Here is a 16078-nt window from a genome sequence, read left to right as displayed (position 1 = left end):
TAGTGCATAGAGCTTATTTTAGGTAAAAAATAATAAAAAAATGTTTTCTCTTAAAAGAACATTCGGTATTACAGACTTTAAAAAGAAAAAGTAAATAAATTGTATTTTATACTTTAAAGTAAAACATAAATGTAACCTCCTTAATAAATTAATACTACATAAAGATACAATAACGATATAAATAAATGTAACTGAAAAGACACAACTATTTTAATTTTATTTAATGTTTCATTATTAGTACTTTTAAAAGTACTATCGGTTTTATAACATACTAATAATGATAGGTTAGAATGTATAAGAAGTAAAGTGAATATTCATGTTAATTATAATATTTATTAAACTAAAAATCAGAACGTTCTCATGGTAAATTTTCTCAATCATATCATAATTTTAAAAGTCCAATATTCAATCCATCTCAATACAAAAAATATACAAAAATAAAACTTTCACCTTCAAGACCGAATGTTCCTTGCAAAGAACTATTATTTTCAAACGAAAAAAAATCTTACAAAACTTCTTCGAATTGGTAAAAATATTTTTTTTGCTTGTTTAGCAGTATTTTAACTTAAATTGTACTGGTTAGTTTTTAAATTAAACTACGTTTACGTGAAGAAAAAAAATTCATCGTACATCACGTCCTCTCGGAAAAATCACCTTGTCAAAGAAAAATGATAATTTGACAGTGACATTTTGTTTTTTTTACATTAATAAGTCCGGATACCTGATTTTGAATACTTTAAGCCATAGACTATCACTCTTTTTATTCAATAGGCGCGAATTTTTGAACTTAAAATTATCGATAAAGTTTTAGTTCCTCTGAGGGCACATCCGGCGATACTTACAATTCACCTCCGAAAATGTCTCGGCGTTACTGACTACAAAGTTTCAGTTCCTTCTGAGGCACATCCGGGCTTACGAGGTTAAATAAATCTTAATTTATTAGTTTCTTCAATCAAAGTACAAATTGTTGGAAAATAAATCAGTAATACATTCTTTTGATGATTTATACACTATAAAAATATTGTTTAAGCGCAGTTGATTTTCTTGTACAAAACGTATTATTTTATATGCGAAGTTAATTATAAACGATTTATTAGTGCTACAGATTCAGCCTTAAAAATATCGGTCTGTGCTACCTAGCTTAGTCTAACACTTAGGCCGTATTCTAAAACGATGCCCAAAGGTAAATTTAAACTTAAGTACGCTTGAAGATTCATATTTGGGTATTTTTGTTTTAAATTAAGGGCCTTTACACTACTTATTTACTTACACTTACAGGCACAATCAACATCAAAAATATATTTACAGTTATTGACGCGTCGCACGGGATTACTGTATGATTTGTAAGATTTGAGCACATTCACTGTTATTTTTGATTTTGACTGCACAATTATTGTCAAGTATGACAAAAAATATGAGATTGACAAATCAAATACATCCTACACTACACATTAAAAACCATTTAAGAATTTCATAGATCGCTTTGAAATACGTGTGTCTACACATAAACACTACATATAATATTGTTTTGATAACTAACATTGTTCTTCTGTTGTGAAAAAGGAACTGCCTATGTAACTGGTTTTGCGACGAGAATAGTGCAAAAGGCTATTATTTTGACTGATTTCTAAAAACTAGCGTGCTTATTAAATATAATTATAATTAATTATTCAAGTAAGCAATAAAGAATTTACGGCTTAATTTACGCTATTTTCTATAGCATTATAAACATACCAGTGGGCTGAGTGTGAGTTTACATCAAACGCGCTCACTGAAGTTTTTGAACGTTTCCCGCTAGGGGCGCTGTGCAATCGTCGTACATTTAATGTCATGTAAACTCGCGCGCGTTTGATGTAAACTCACACTAGGCCCTCTGTAGTATACCAGCATGTGACGCCAACTTAGATGACAATAACAAAGAGTATTTCACATTTTTGGATTTGAAAAAAGTTGCTAAGCTCAGCTTTAGCGGCGTTTGTCACATATAGATCCAATATACTGAACTGTCCTATCCGTGATATTGACAGCGGGGCGCCACCACCATCAATACCCAATCGCTGGTTCCGATTTTTGCCAAATTGATTTGATAGTTTCCAAAACTATATAGTTGAACGATGGTAGCACCCCCCTATCAATGAGTTTGTTTGGTGGGACAGTTCAGTTTAGGCCATCTATAAGTATTTCTGTTGTCTAATGGCTTATTTTTAACATTATACTATTTTCTAAATTAGTGCTAGACTACATTATTATTACACTATCTGTAATTGTCGTCAAATATTCTATTCTCAACATTAAACTATTTCCTAAAGTAGTTCTGACTATTGCTATGAGTCGGTGGCGACGTTGACCGCCCGCCAGCTATAACTCAGCGACTGATCAACAGCCGGCTCGCTGTGTGTAGCCTTGCTGAGGATCTCGTAGTATAACTGCTGGGATTATTACTCAACATTAAACTATTACAAAGTAGTTCTGACTATATTGCTATGAGTCGGCGGTGGCGACGTTGACCGCTTGCATGCCATCGCTGAGTGTACACTGATCAGCCGCCGGCTCGCTGTGCGTTGCCTTGCTGAGGATCTCATAGTGAGCTGCTTCTTCCTTCGCTGGACTCGTCTCGTCCAAGCTGTACCTGGAAATGAGAGAAAACTTGGTACAAATTGGGCATAAATTACCAATTTTTCCTTATTGAATCAAACAAAAAAGAAAATATTGAGCAATACACCTGACCTTGACAAATAAAAACAATGCGGCAGCCTTACGTAATATTTCTGCATTTAGGTAGGGGAGACCTAGGAGAGTTGTGACAATTTTTACTTTAGGGGCCATATCTCGCTCAAAAAACATTCTACAACTATAAATCTTACAAATTAATGTAGCGCCGTTCCTTCTGTTTTCAAAACAATCATCAAAGTTTACTAAAGTATTAGGGTTTCTAAGAAAACCACCAAAATCTTAGACCACTCCCTCTGTCACAACTCTCCTAGCACCGAGGTAAGTTGTGACAGGTACCGAGGTGAGTTGTGACAGCATTGTATTTCATCTATTAGATATAAAAAATACCATAATACTCAATCAAATATAATTTTTTAGCAAAAAAGTACTTTAATCATCCTTTAGTACCTACCAGTTAAAACAAATAGTTATAGGATGTCGTTACACAGATTGAGCCACATTTCTCCAGTTTTCATTTTTCTCCCACGACCCTGGATTTTTTTTATTATATTTTTAGCTAATATTATAGTCACTTAATACCTATAGTATACTATTTTCTTTCTCTTCTATAAAAATAAAATAGTAGCGGTGGTATAATCCATAGACGGAGCTTCGCCTTCTGGGTTTACTTGATAAGCCTCTTTCTTCTTAATATTATAATCTTGACAAGTTTAGATTGTAAGAGGTCGCAGCATATCTTAAACTTTAACCCTTTAACCTAATCACTTCATAAGCTATGTCCTAGATTTCGACTTTAGCAAGCAATTCCAATATATGGCTTTCATGTATAGTTATGAGGCATTCTGAATCAAAAAAGTAACAGCATGCAATTATACAAATTATGAACCTACTAACACACAAAAAACATCGTGAAAATGGCCCATCGGAAAAATTTAATAAGCTAGGAGAGTTGTGACACGCTGACACAACTCTCCTAGGTGTTTAAAATGACGACTTAGTTCGAATAATAATTTTTATTTTCTAAACACGATGCGCACACGAAATATCAGTGCTACATTTTGAGACCTGAATAACCATGCATCTTGAGAAAAATAACACAACAGTGCACATTATACTAAAACATGATATAAATTGAAATATTTTTTTGAAGAAAAACTTACTTTTTGCATTTTTTTGTACACAGACGTCATATTTACGTAACCGTGTCTCATGCGCCGCCCGCAGTTACTTAGTCAAGAAGAGCGTCTTAAAAGCGACAAACAAGCGTTTTTACCAGCTTCCTAACTATATTAAGTAAGGAGAAATCGCCCTTGTCACAACTCACCTCTGTCACAACTCTCCTAGGTCTCCCCTACTTAACACTAGTAGTTACTCGTGGTTGTGAGTGTTAGCAAATTATCTTTTGTGCCATAGGTAATTTTAATAATTATATATTTTGTGATAATTTATTTGTACTATACTTTCTAAGATTTGCTTAGAAATAGCGTGCCAACCGGGACTTTCCGACGAGACACAACGCATGACATCATCCGCTCCGATAGAGGTGTCTCAAAACGGTTACCAACGCGAGCGCGGCACAATCTGAACTTAAGAGTTCGCGCGTTCAACTCGAAAACAAAGAAAAATAGCCGGTACTGCGATAGTAAAATAGTTGATAATAAAACTAGTGAATATATTGATGACAAAATAACAATTATATCAATCGGCAAACATCTCTCAAAGTCATGTCATTAAAGTTTGCACTTGATAATTGAGGGCATGGTATCAGCTTTTTTGCTTGCAGGTTATCTTGTTGCAAATCCTTGTATTTAACTGATTCTACGTCCTACCCACAGTTTGTTTCACTAGGAATATGTGAATGGAGTTCAATGGTTTGTATTATCTGCGTAGATTAGTACGATTTATTGTTTATAATAAATTACTTCATGTAAAACATGTTTCGTTTATTAAACATGTAATTAGTCAGACTAGCAAAACAGAATAAGAGTACTATGCGAGTGTAGAAGTTAATGAACGCATAGCGGTAAATCGGCTTATCTCATACGTTTTAAACCTAGATAACTTAGAGATTAATTAAAACGCTCTCGTCAAAACATCCTTCATAACATTACTAATTAGATTCTACAGGATGTTCGAGACACAGGTAGGTAAGAACTGAAACACCTAATGATCGCAGACTTTTGTCTGACTGCTTATCAGATAAAAACGCCAGTTGCCAACTTGCGATTGACCCCAGCGTTCGCCAGATTCGATCACGCCAGTGCAAAGATTAGCGTGGTGAGCACTTATTTCATACATGAGTATTTATTTTCAACTCGTATGAGATGAGGAGGTTTAGAGCGGTTTCAGTCCGATCCGAATCCGTGAAAATACGGTCCGGAATAGTCGTAGAACTATTTGTGAAGATAGTCGCGATTTTCATTCTATAACAGAGCACGCGGGCGAAGAATGGTGTCTTGATAAGAGACGGATACCTAGAAGAACTTTAGGTTGAAATAAAATAATCTAAGTATCATCATCATCATTTCAGCCATAGGACGTCGACTGCTGAACATAGGCCTCCTCTAATGCTTTCCACGTTAATCGATTGGTAGCGGCCTGCATATTGCAATGGGCAGGGCATATAGTACGCAGAACTGACGGCCGATGGGGCAGCAAGGTTCTGGAATGGAGGCCGCGTACCGAAAAACGCAGCGTGGGACGTCCACCTACAAGGTGGACCGACGACATCGTAAAGGTAGCATGGAAGCGCTGGAATTAAATAAAACAAAGTTCAAGCACAAAAAGGAGTTCAAGTTACCCGCAAGCCCTGAAGAAGGCCGCAGCGCCAGGGTTGTGCGTGAGCGCAGTGAGCCGCACGTAGCGCATGCGCGTGGCGCGCGCGAGCTTCTCTAGCACGCTCAGCACGCGCTGGCCGAGCCCGCGACGCCTGCCTTCGGCCTCCACCTGCACCTCATAGCTGGAACAAACATATTCTCGTTGAACACAATGATTTTGACCCCTATTTCAACGTTTATGACGCCTACCGATTCATTCCCCGTAATCCCCTCTAAGTCCTCTGACCCTGTCCACCTGAGAGGAAAACTGGGAATTCTATTCCAAGTTTCTAGTGAATAGTTAATCAGTAGTCTGATTCATACCAGACGGGGGATACACTGGTAAATCTAGTCCATTCAGCCACCAGAAAATTAGCATCCGCATAAATTTGTTAAAGCACTGGGTAGATTATCATCAGTCTATCGATCTAAATAGTTCGTGAACGTGTATGGATGTGTTCATCCCCGTGTAACTGTACTCGTCTTTAGTTTGGATTTGAACATTTTGGAATAGTTGTTGTTGTAATGGGGCAACTTTTTTGAAACGAATTTTGGTTCCTGTTTTAATTTAGATAATTATTTTCTGAGTCGAAAGTTGATAGGATACTTTCTTCAGGGGTTGGAATAATGGCACTTTTACCACAGAACAATAATCTTTTACTGAAAGGCTTGATTGCTTTTTCAATTTAAATAAGGGTTCCTTGTTAGGACTACGGAATCCTAAAAACGATTCAACTAAAGTCTCGCGCGTCCATTAGTATCAAACAATCAGTCAATCGGCTGTTGCTTAGGATTCACACGATCGCGGTGGATGTTCACATCCGTGAGTCAGTGTGGAGACTCATCGATAAAAAAATCGCAAAACTTTCCGCGATTTTTTCTGTTATTCATCGCGTTTTGTTTACGAAACTTAGGAGATAGGTATTACGCGGAACCAGAGTGAGTGGATACGCTTTCAGAAATAATTACGGTAATGTTCCTCGACCCTTGCCTGGGTCGGAACAATGTGACTGTGTCGTGTCATTCGTTACTATAATGACAACACCCGATAACAAATCAATAAAAATTAATTGGATGCGCGAAAGATGGGATCGATTGGCGTTACACGAGTATTCACTATTAACCTATCTCTTAAAAGTAAATTGTAAAGTCTTTAATGTTTCGTAATCATTATGAAGAATATTAAAGTTTGAGTCGCAATAAACTCAGACATTCCCAAAAAATAAACAGAACTCTAAAACTACAAATAAATCGCGTTTCCGGTTGGAAAATATAGTTCTCCCTCGTTTCAGTGGTCACATAAATCGGGAATCATCACTCACTCTAAGCAGTGAAAGATCCGAATCCGATTGTTCACTCGGTATTCTCGGTAATGATATCACTTCTTTTTAGGGTTCTGTGCCAACTGAGAAATAAAAACAGAATCCTTATAAGATCACTTTGATGTCCGTTTGATAACCTTTTTTATCTCATCATCACTACTTGCTCTAGACTTACGGAGAGGGAGTCTCCAGTCTTCTTGAACTTCACTGCTTTTATACTCTATCCACTCGCAGGACGCGCACTATTGCAACAGGTGCATGTAAGAAAGTGCATAATAGTATGTAGAGTCCCCAAGGTATAAGATAGATGGGCATGCAGCGATGAAGAAAACTTTTCAAATCAATTTTGGTTGTTAATAGATTTTAGAGGTTCTAAATACGTTCATACGTTAACCACCATCATGTAGGTATCTTGACTTTGGATTAATAGAAAGTAAGACTACAGACTATGCATCAGGTAAATTTTCGTGAGTTTGGAATTTGAGAATACGATTGGAATAAAAACACATGTTTCGAGACTTTTTAAAAGCGACAGTGAGTATTTTTAAGTAGAGAAAGGCAAATACCTTTACCACTTATTGCCATATCGATGAAAGAAAGTTACCAATTTCACGAAGAAAGTAAAACAATGTTCGACTTCGACAAGCCGCAAGCACAGAACACACCTTGATACAGCCGGTAACCGCAATAGAAATTGCAAACACTGAACTTGGATAGGTTCAACAAATGACTGAGGAAAGTTTATCGTCCTGGGCGGGCAGTCGGCGGGCGGCGGTGACGTCAGCTGGCTTATCGGCGCTCGTAGGGTGGCCGGTGGTCGGCGGGTCCGGCGCGCAAACTGAGCCGAGCTGTAGAAGGATGCAGGTGCGGTTATGGCTGACGCTGTGCGCGGTGGCTGCGGCGGCGCAGGCGGCCCGCCTGCTCGTCGTGCTGCCCACCAACACTAGAAGCCACTACGCCATGTACGGCCGGTTGGTCGAGGCGCTGGCCAAGAAAAACCACCACCTTACTGTCATATCACACTTCCCGATGGTATGTATTGCATTCAAAATAACTAGACATTTATTCAGTGTACGGTTTTTAAAGAAATTCTTGTTTGATAAGGTACATTTCACCAATAATTTTGTTAGATATTCTCAAGCACCTCACTGTCATTATTCCATTTTCTGATGGTATGTATTGCATAATTGATAATAACTATGATTGATATAAGCAGCGGTATGATGTGAAACGAAATCTTCTTTGATGCGACAGATTTCGGCAATAATTTTGTTAGAATATTCTCAAAGGTGAAATTAGTCGTTAATATAAATAAATTTTAATCGATTTCTATGTTCAGTGGTTAATAAAATAAGTTTTTTTATCATTAAAACCGAGGAAGAATGTTAAATTTTTACGCAACTTTAATCGTATGAAGTTTATGAGATGTAGAGATAAGATTTAATTATGATTTATTTTTTCTCTAAGTAGAACTTAATAAAGATAATAGTTACACAAATTGAGGCAAATTTGAAAAATGTGAACTCCAATTTCTAATAAAAATAAAATTTTAAGGGCTAATCTTTGAATTGCCAGATTACATATTTTATTATAACATATTTATAACCAAAATTCAGTTACAATATAAAACTTAATATTATTAATTTACAAGATTCAAGACATACTTATTTTCTGTAGGTAGGTACGAGCTTTTGCCCGCGGTGTCGCCCACGTGAAATTCAGTTTAATCTGTATCCGTTTAGCAGCTTTTGCGTAAAAGCGTATCAAACATCCATCCACACAAACTTTCACATTTAATTTAAATATGTACTTGTACAGTAGTAAAATAGTACGGATATATAGGTACTATAGATATGTAGAAATGTAAAATTTGAACAGATAAAATTAAAACTAGGCGCTCATAAAGCAGAACAAAACTAAAGTAACTTTAAGTGGGAATTTATTATTAATTTAAATTTAAAAATAAATAAGAACCCCATCACTTCAGATAGGGTTCAGGTCCATGATTAGCTTGGATCTGTAAAAATACTTGATAATTCAACAGATATAACTTAAAATTGGCACATAGAGCAAACCAAAAACTAAAATAACTTACATTATGTGGTTTAATTTATTACGAATTTTATTTTAAAAACAAAACAAACCGGTCTAATACAGCGTGGTTCCTAAGTTCGACAGTTCATTGACTTGAACTGATTAAGGACGTTTTAAAGGCAAAGATGTTATAATAAAATAAGATAGTGGCGATAAAAATAAATTAGAAATACTACGAAATTATTGTTTACAATAAGAACATGAATAGAGCGAGTGATGCGAATAAAACTTAAGGCGTGTAGGTGAATCTGAGGTCGTTGATATGATAACTAAAGAATGTTGAAAGTTTAATTGCCTTTACTTATTGTTTCAACTATTGTGAGATAGCCATGTAAGCAAAAAAATTAAAAAGTCAGGTCAAAAGTAAAAAAAAGATCAAAATAGACATTAGGTAAATCAAATTCCAAGTAGAACTATAAACACTATCTTAGAATTATAATGGCTTTCACTCACCTTCAATTTTATTACTTTCTTATCAATTTTCTAGTACTTATCAATAAATACATTCATACTTTCTTTTCATTAATTGATTAGTCTTTAAGATGAAGAGGTGACGTGAGTGAAAGATCAAAATAAATAGGTACTTAAGCGGTTGATGAGCTGATTATGTGTATGTTTTTTCTTTGAAATTAATATTTATTAAAGACGATGAGACGTACCTAGATGGAATAGCATACAAACATGTTATCTATGTTTTTTCTTTCATTTCAATACAAAGATAGCTGCCATGAGAGCTCGAGACAAAATAAAGAATAGGTAATATGATATTTTGCAAGAAAATGCAGATTTTCCTAAAAAAAAATCCCGTAAAAATTTAAGATCGAATGACTCAGAAAAGTCTACCTACTTATGATCTGTAAACTAGTTTACTTTGCAGATAATATTATTATCAAATTCTATCAAAGTCCAAAGAAAGGACATGCTTTTGCATACAAGAGATGATAGTCAATAAGTATGTTTTGACACCTTGCTGTTAGATAAACCTCATTCGTACAGGGTAATCCAAAAGATGAACGGTATGGCATCATCTACGCGTGCAATACTTGTCAGTGGTGCAGACAGCTTGTGCGCGGCCTCTCACCTCGTCTGCGTGTTATCGCGCACGCGCGGCTCCCTCCGCGATTTCTCATTTAGTGCCACATTTTAACACGCTTTTATATTAGGTCGACTTGTAACCAACTATGTTGTATTATCATGAAACTTGGCAATTATATGTAGATGGAAATATAATATTATGATACCATCGAAGAGATATGAGATCATCAAGAACTTCGAGTATATCGTACATTTAATTAAATACATGAATGTTTTGTTACAGAAAATTCGACCCCCAAATGTCGAGGAAATAAGTCTAGCAGGGACGATTCCAGACATTTATAATAACCTTACAGAACAACACTACTCCTTGAAGCCGGACTTCGTCCATAATTTGGAACAGATAATGGCGGAATGCGTGCACGCTTGTGACATGGTTTCCAGAATGCCGGCAGTGAAGGCTCTTCTCAACTCTACTGTCACATACGATCTAGTTATTGTAGAAGTATTTGGAACGGAATGTTTCCTACCATTAGGGGAACGATTTAAAGCTCCGGTCGTGGGTCTACTTTCGAGCGTACCCCTTCCATGGTTTAACGAACAGCTGGGGAACCCTGAAGCGACCGCATACGTGCCCGCTTACATGACAGGATTTGGACAGCACATGAATCTAATAGAAAGACTTTCTAACACAATATCCGTGCTTTGGGCCAAAATTTTGTACAGATACAAGTCACAGATACCCTCACAAGTAAGTCCTGCCTTTGCATGGGCCTATTAGTCAATCTTTTTATAGTGCAATAGATATGATCAAAAAGCAATTTAGAGACATTTTGGTTGATGTAATTTTCCAGGCTATCGCGGACCGTCTCTTTGGTTATGGAACAAAATTGGACAAGTTGGCTCAAAACTACAGCTTGGTCTTGTCAAATAGTCACTTCACCATTAACGAAGTGAGGCCTTTGGTGCCAGCCCTGGTGGAGGTCGGAGGCTTACATTTAGATGAATCACAAAAGCTTTCAGGGGTAAGTCAAATTGAATTAAAGTGATAATTATGTAGGAACGAAAAGGAAACTTCAATAAATATTACATCAGATAGAAACACGATTAAAAGTGACTTAATTGGAATTGAATTCCTAGCTGATAACCGGTCAAACGGCAAAGTCAATAAATAGGTATATTGCAAGAATAATGTTTTGCCAATAATAAAATAAAAAAGACAAAATACTTGGTCAAATTATTACATACTAGCGGCCGTTTAAAATAAAACGCAATTTCTTGTGTTACCTTTAAACGATTAGGGGGAAACGATCACATCATCGATATAAATGAGTATTAGGTATGCAGTAACTTTCAGTACAATATAACAATTTCTGAGTACTCGTGGTGTATATCAGATGCGAGTCACTAGGTCATCGAGATGTACTATTCCTTACTATTACTACACTTAACACTTCAACTGTAATTATACGTAATTGCTTAGCCGCACATATTTCTGCAAGTCTTTCATTGAGGGCATTTTCCTGTTTATCTTTAGATAGCAATGTTATAATAATATAATATTTTAAATTGCTTGTATGCCAATATGGCTGATTGCAATTTATACCTATACCGTTAATGAAGTCAATAAGGTAATTAACGCTACTTGGAATACATATCAATGAAATTCGCCTTATAGATAACAGTTACTATGACTGTAATAGTGCGAAACTTCTCGTCTTCATAAACAAACCCAATAAAGCAATTTGATATAGCAAATTGTTAATATGTAGCTTGCAATCTGGAGAACACTTGTTAGATAAGACGTATTGTCATTACGCTCCAGTTTCTTTATGCCTGCACGAACTAGCCTGTGAACTACGACTTGTGTGTGGCGCGTGGATTGTGAACGATGCTATTAACCTATATTGACTGCAAAGGGAATCCGACAATCGATCGCTCTAGGACCTAAGACCTTTTAGGCTGATAATGTCAAATTAATTACTTTATTACACTAAATTACCTATACATAGTATTCTCATTAGGTCCTCTGGTAAAGTTCACGTAAACAATCAGCGACCCACTTCATTAAAAATGCTGACGCTCGGATGATTGATGTTCATTATTTTATATTGTTTTCGCATTCATTACGTTGACAACGGCTCAAAGAAAAACAAAGACGTTATCGTTAATTAAAAATGATGATGCATTTTCTGAATAAATGTTCATTTGTTCGACATTATTCTAACTAACAGATTTTTCAGGAGTTGAAAACGCTTTTGGACGCGTCTACCGATGGGATAATTTATTGGAGTTTCGGTTCGATGTCGAAGATCGAAACGATACCGAGTGAGAAGCTGGCGCAGATCTTTGCCGTGATATCGGAGCTGAGCCAGACGGTGCTGGTGAAGATGAATCGGATGCGCCTGTCCACGAACCTCACGGTTCCCGACAACATCTACACGATGGACTGGATACCACAGTATGCCACTTTATGTAAGTAAATATTCGTGAATTAACTGACTGAAACAATTTCCAATATCCAACACGCGTCATCGGGAAGTGGTTTTACTTATCGCTTGGTAATCGCAACTTATTAATTACACATTGTATGTGCGTCTAGAATGATAAGAATAATGGGTGTTTTCTATGTATAATATGTATGTATTTACAAAAAAAAAAAAGTATTTAAGTATGTTTATATCCGTTGTCTAGTACCCATAGTACAAGCTTTGCTTAGTTTGGGGCTAGCGGCGTAGTGTAAAATGTCCAAGGATATTTATTTATTTATTTTTTCCAAGGATATTAAAATTAGTTTAAAAATACTAGCTAAAGGTTTTAAGACTGAAAATAAAAGATAATTTTCTGAGAAGATATTGCCAGTCTTCTGTAGTTGAGGATTCCGAGTAAAGCTCGCTTCCGCCATATTATGCATGATTATCACTTTTCATTAGGTGCGATGCTAAAAACTTCCGCCCGCGAAGTATGGATAAAAAACAGAAGCTGCATAAATGGAGTAAAGATTTGAACCGCTAAAGGACATCATCCACGTTTCATATATTTTTGGTCCAAAATCAAAAGTGCCGGCCAACAAAAAAAAGTGCTGTATTCTGACAGAATACGTCTGCCTTAGCATTTGTTACTATGGCACCAAAGCCGTAGCTCCACTGTGCGTCGAGTATTTGAGATCTAAAAGTCATCGATTATTCATACATTTTTTGTTCAAAATCAAAAGTCTCGGCCAATAAAAAAAAAGTGCTGTGTTCTGACAGAATACGTCCGCCTTAGTATTTGTTACTATGACACCAAATCTGTAGCACCACTGTGCATCGTAGTATTTGAGATCAAAGTCAGTCGTTTCATATATTTTTAGAGCTCAAATACTACGATGCACAGTGGTGCTACAGCTTTGGTGCCATAGTAATAAATGCTAAGGCGGACGTATTCTATCAGAATACAGCACTTTTATTTTTTGGCCGGTACTTTTGATTTTGGACCAAAATGGATGATGTCCTTTAACTCTCAGGGAAAAACAAAGGGTAGTTTTTTGGAAGAGGGATATTGTTCAATAACAATTTTCTATGACAGACCGAATTCACGCGTTCATATTTGAGCTGATCCTTTGTATGGGGCGCGTGATAAGGATATCGTAGGGCGAAGGCACCATATTTTGCGGCTGAGCCTTTGCGACGAGACGTGAGATAAGGATATCGTTAAGGGCGAAGGCGCAAATAGAATCTTTTCATAAATTAAAAGATAAAACATTGCTATTTTTCCAGGCCATCCAAACGTGAAGGTGTTCATATCGCACGGCGGTCTGCTAGGAACGCAGGAGGCGGTAGCGTGCGGGGTGCCGATGCTGACGGTGCCTCTGTATGCAGACCAGGCGCTCAACGCGCGAGCCATGGCCGACCGCGGCGTGTCCAAGACGATCACCCTCAAGAACACCAACAAACACACATGGAAGCAAGCTCTACACGAGTTACTTACTGACGCCAGGTAACTATTTAAATAGGTATTCCACTAACACAATATGCAGCACTGTCTTGATACTGGGTTTCATACAAAAAAACCTGCCCTAGAGACCAAGACCAAATGTAAAGTAACAATTCCAATATTTTTTCAGGTACAAAGATAATATGCTGAAGCTGAGAAACGTGTTCCTCGACCGACCAATGCCTCCTCTGGACACTGGCATTTACTGGATCGAGTATGTGCTCAGACACAAGGGTGCTCCTCATCTAAGATCGCCAGCATTAGATTTAAGCATTGTGCAATATTTGTTATTAGACGTGGTAGTACTTAGCATAGCTATAGCTATTACAACTATATACATACTTCACATACTCTTCAGGTATCTATGCACAAGGTGCATAAAATGGTGGCCCAAAGAGAAACGTGTTTTTGAAAAAAGGCTATTTAGAAACTTCAGTGTATTTCTGTGTTTACTTTGGAGATATAAAGCGAAAGCTAACTGACAAGTGTGTGTATGATTAGATCTATCTAATTGTAAAATGTGAATCAATGTATTATGTAGGTGTAAATAATAAGTTAAGCTAGTTAAATATTTATAAAATACATCACTCAAACATCCCATTGTATTTTTAAGTTACATTTTGTATAATTTTCCCCAAATACCAAAGATTTATTTATTGGTTCATGAAAGATCAACAGCACATTGAACTAATTAAGACATGATAACCAGCTAAAAACTGGCATATACAGTAATATACATGATGAAAGCATTTAACAAAATGTTGTGAATTTTATTATAATAATAAAACTTACCAATACAGTACAGGTTCCCCAAAATCCAGATCAAATCTGAAGTGAGAGAAAGCAAGCAATGATCCGCTTTTGGCTTTAGCGATGAGGTACCAAGCATTGTCATCGGTCATCTCCTCCACTTTACGCTCTTTATTCCAACCCCAGGCACAAGTCTCGTACCTGCAAATGAAAATATTTTGCATTAGGAAAATAAGAAAGTTTAATAAGTGTATGAGATAAATCCAAATTTTTGTTAGGAGAAAATTGTTCATAAAATTCTACTTACAATCTTTTCATATTCCTCTCAGTAAGGTCTATGGCCCATTGATGTACGTTTTTATCAAGTTCACCAACTCTTTGGATGTACATGTCCACCTCCAGATCATTGTTCCGGTAGATCATAAGGTCCTTGCAAAGGGAAGCCAAGTCCGTCAGTTTGTTGGCGGACGTTACATAGGACATCCCATCAGCAATTCGACGCTGCTCAAGCTTCCTAGCTTGCCGTTTTTCTTTATTTTTGTTAGTAGTTGCAGCAGTTTTTTTCTTTAAAAATTATAAAATCAGTTTGTAAACAAACACATAACCTTAAATAACGGTACAAGTAATTTAGCAGTATTTTAGATGTGAATCAAGAAATAATTAACAGGCATGGTCTTAATAATATTCTAAACAATAAACGTATTTAATGTTCGTTGAACGTATTTAATTTTACCTAAAATAGAAGAAATATAACGTTAGTATTACAAGATATTAAATATTTGTACTTACACCCATTTTTCGTAGTAGGAAACGTTTCTTGATCTTAGATTGATGCAATGATATATCTAATATTAAAAACAATATAGTATTATTTGAATAAAGCACAATTTTAACAAAAAAACCTAGAAGGAATCAAACGAAAGGCGACGGCGGGAATTTTTGTTTTCTTCTTTTACTATTATCTTGTCAAAAATATCAAAACAAAAATCCTATTGGTCAGAATTGACATTTCATTACTACCGACCAATAGAATTAAGATGTGTGAATGTTGAATTTTTTATGTGCAAAAGAGAACAAAGTAGGTACATTATTGGATGCGTTTGGCCAAAAATAGAATTTGTTAGAAATGGTAAGGAAAATGGCGATCGCCTTGACAACCGTGTAAAACTTTAGCATGTTTTCGTCGAGGACACGTTTGCTAACTTTAATAGTGATGTTTTCCATATATTTTTTTAGCAGTGATTGCATCTTTCTTTCATTGTACCTTTAAACGTACGCCATTTTTCTTATAAGCGCTAATAATTTTATTTTCGGCCAAACGCCCCCGATTTGATGAATTTGACATTATTTTATGCGTTCTGAAATACATTCATCTAACAAACAAAATAAATAAAATGCATGCTTATTGTATGA

At 36.2% G+C, this 16078-nt stretch overlaps 2 protein-coding genes across 2 annotated transcripts; one reads left to right on the top strand and one right to left on the bottom strand.

Annotated features, from left to right (window-relative positions):
- Positions 1–920: 920 nt before the first annotated feature.
- Positions 921–15703, bottom strand: Naa40 (N-alpha-acetyltransferase 40). Its single transcript, XM_028322556.1, has 5 exons — positions 15455–15703; positions 14973–15229; positions 14708–14866; positions 5474–5632; positions 921–2629 (listed from the first exon to the last, which is right to left on the bottom strand). The coding sequence occupies exons 1-5, from the start codon at positions 15458–15460 to the stop codon at positions 2482–2484; spliced, it is 729 nt and encodes a 242-aa protein (XP_028178357.1). The 5' UTR covers positions 15461–15703; the 3' UTR covers positions 921–2481.
- On the top strand, positions 7633–14513 carry UGT47A1 (UDP-glycosyltransferase UGT47A1). The gene is made up of 6 exons (XM_028322553.1): positions 7633–7843; positions 10224–10691; positions 10795–10965; positions 12184–12415; positions 13699–13918; positions 14046–14513. Exons 1-6 carry the CDS (start codon positions 7670–7672, stop codon positions 14395–14397), a joined length of 1617 nt encoding a protein of 538 aa, XP_028178354.1. The 5' UTR covers positions 7633–7669; the 3' UTR covers positions 14398–14513.
- Positions 15704–16078: the final 375 nt, after the last annotated feature.

This window comes from Ostrinia furnacalis, unplaced genomic scaffold (assembly GCF_004193835.3).
Source record: "Ostrinia furnacalis isolate ACB-3 unplaced genomic scaffold, ASM419383v2 OfSCF7664, whole genome shotgun sequence".
NCBI classification, from domain to species: Eukaryota; Metazoa; Arthropoda; class Insecta; order Lepidoptera; family Crambidae; genus Ostrinia; species Ostrinia furnacalis.
The sequence above is the reverse complement of the archived record's forward strand: the minus strand, read 5'-3'. Positions and strand labels throughout refer to the sequence as shown.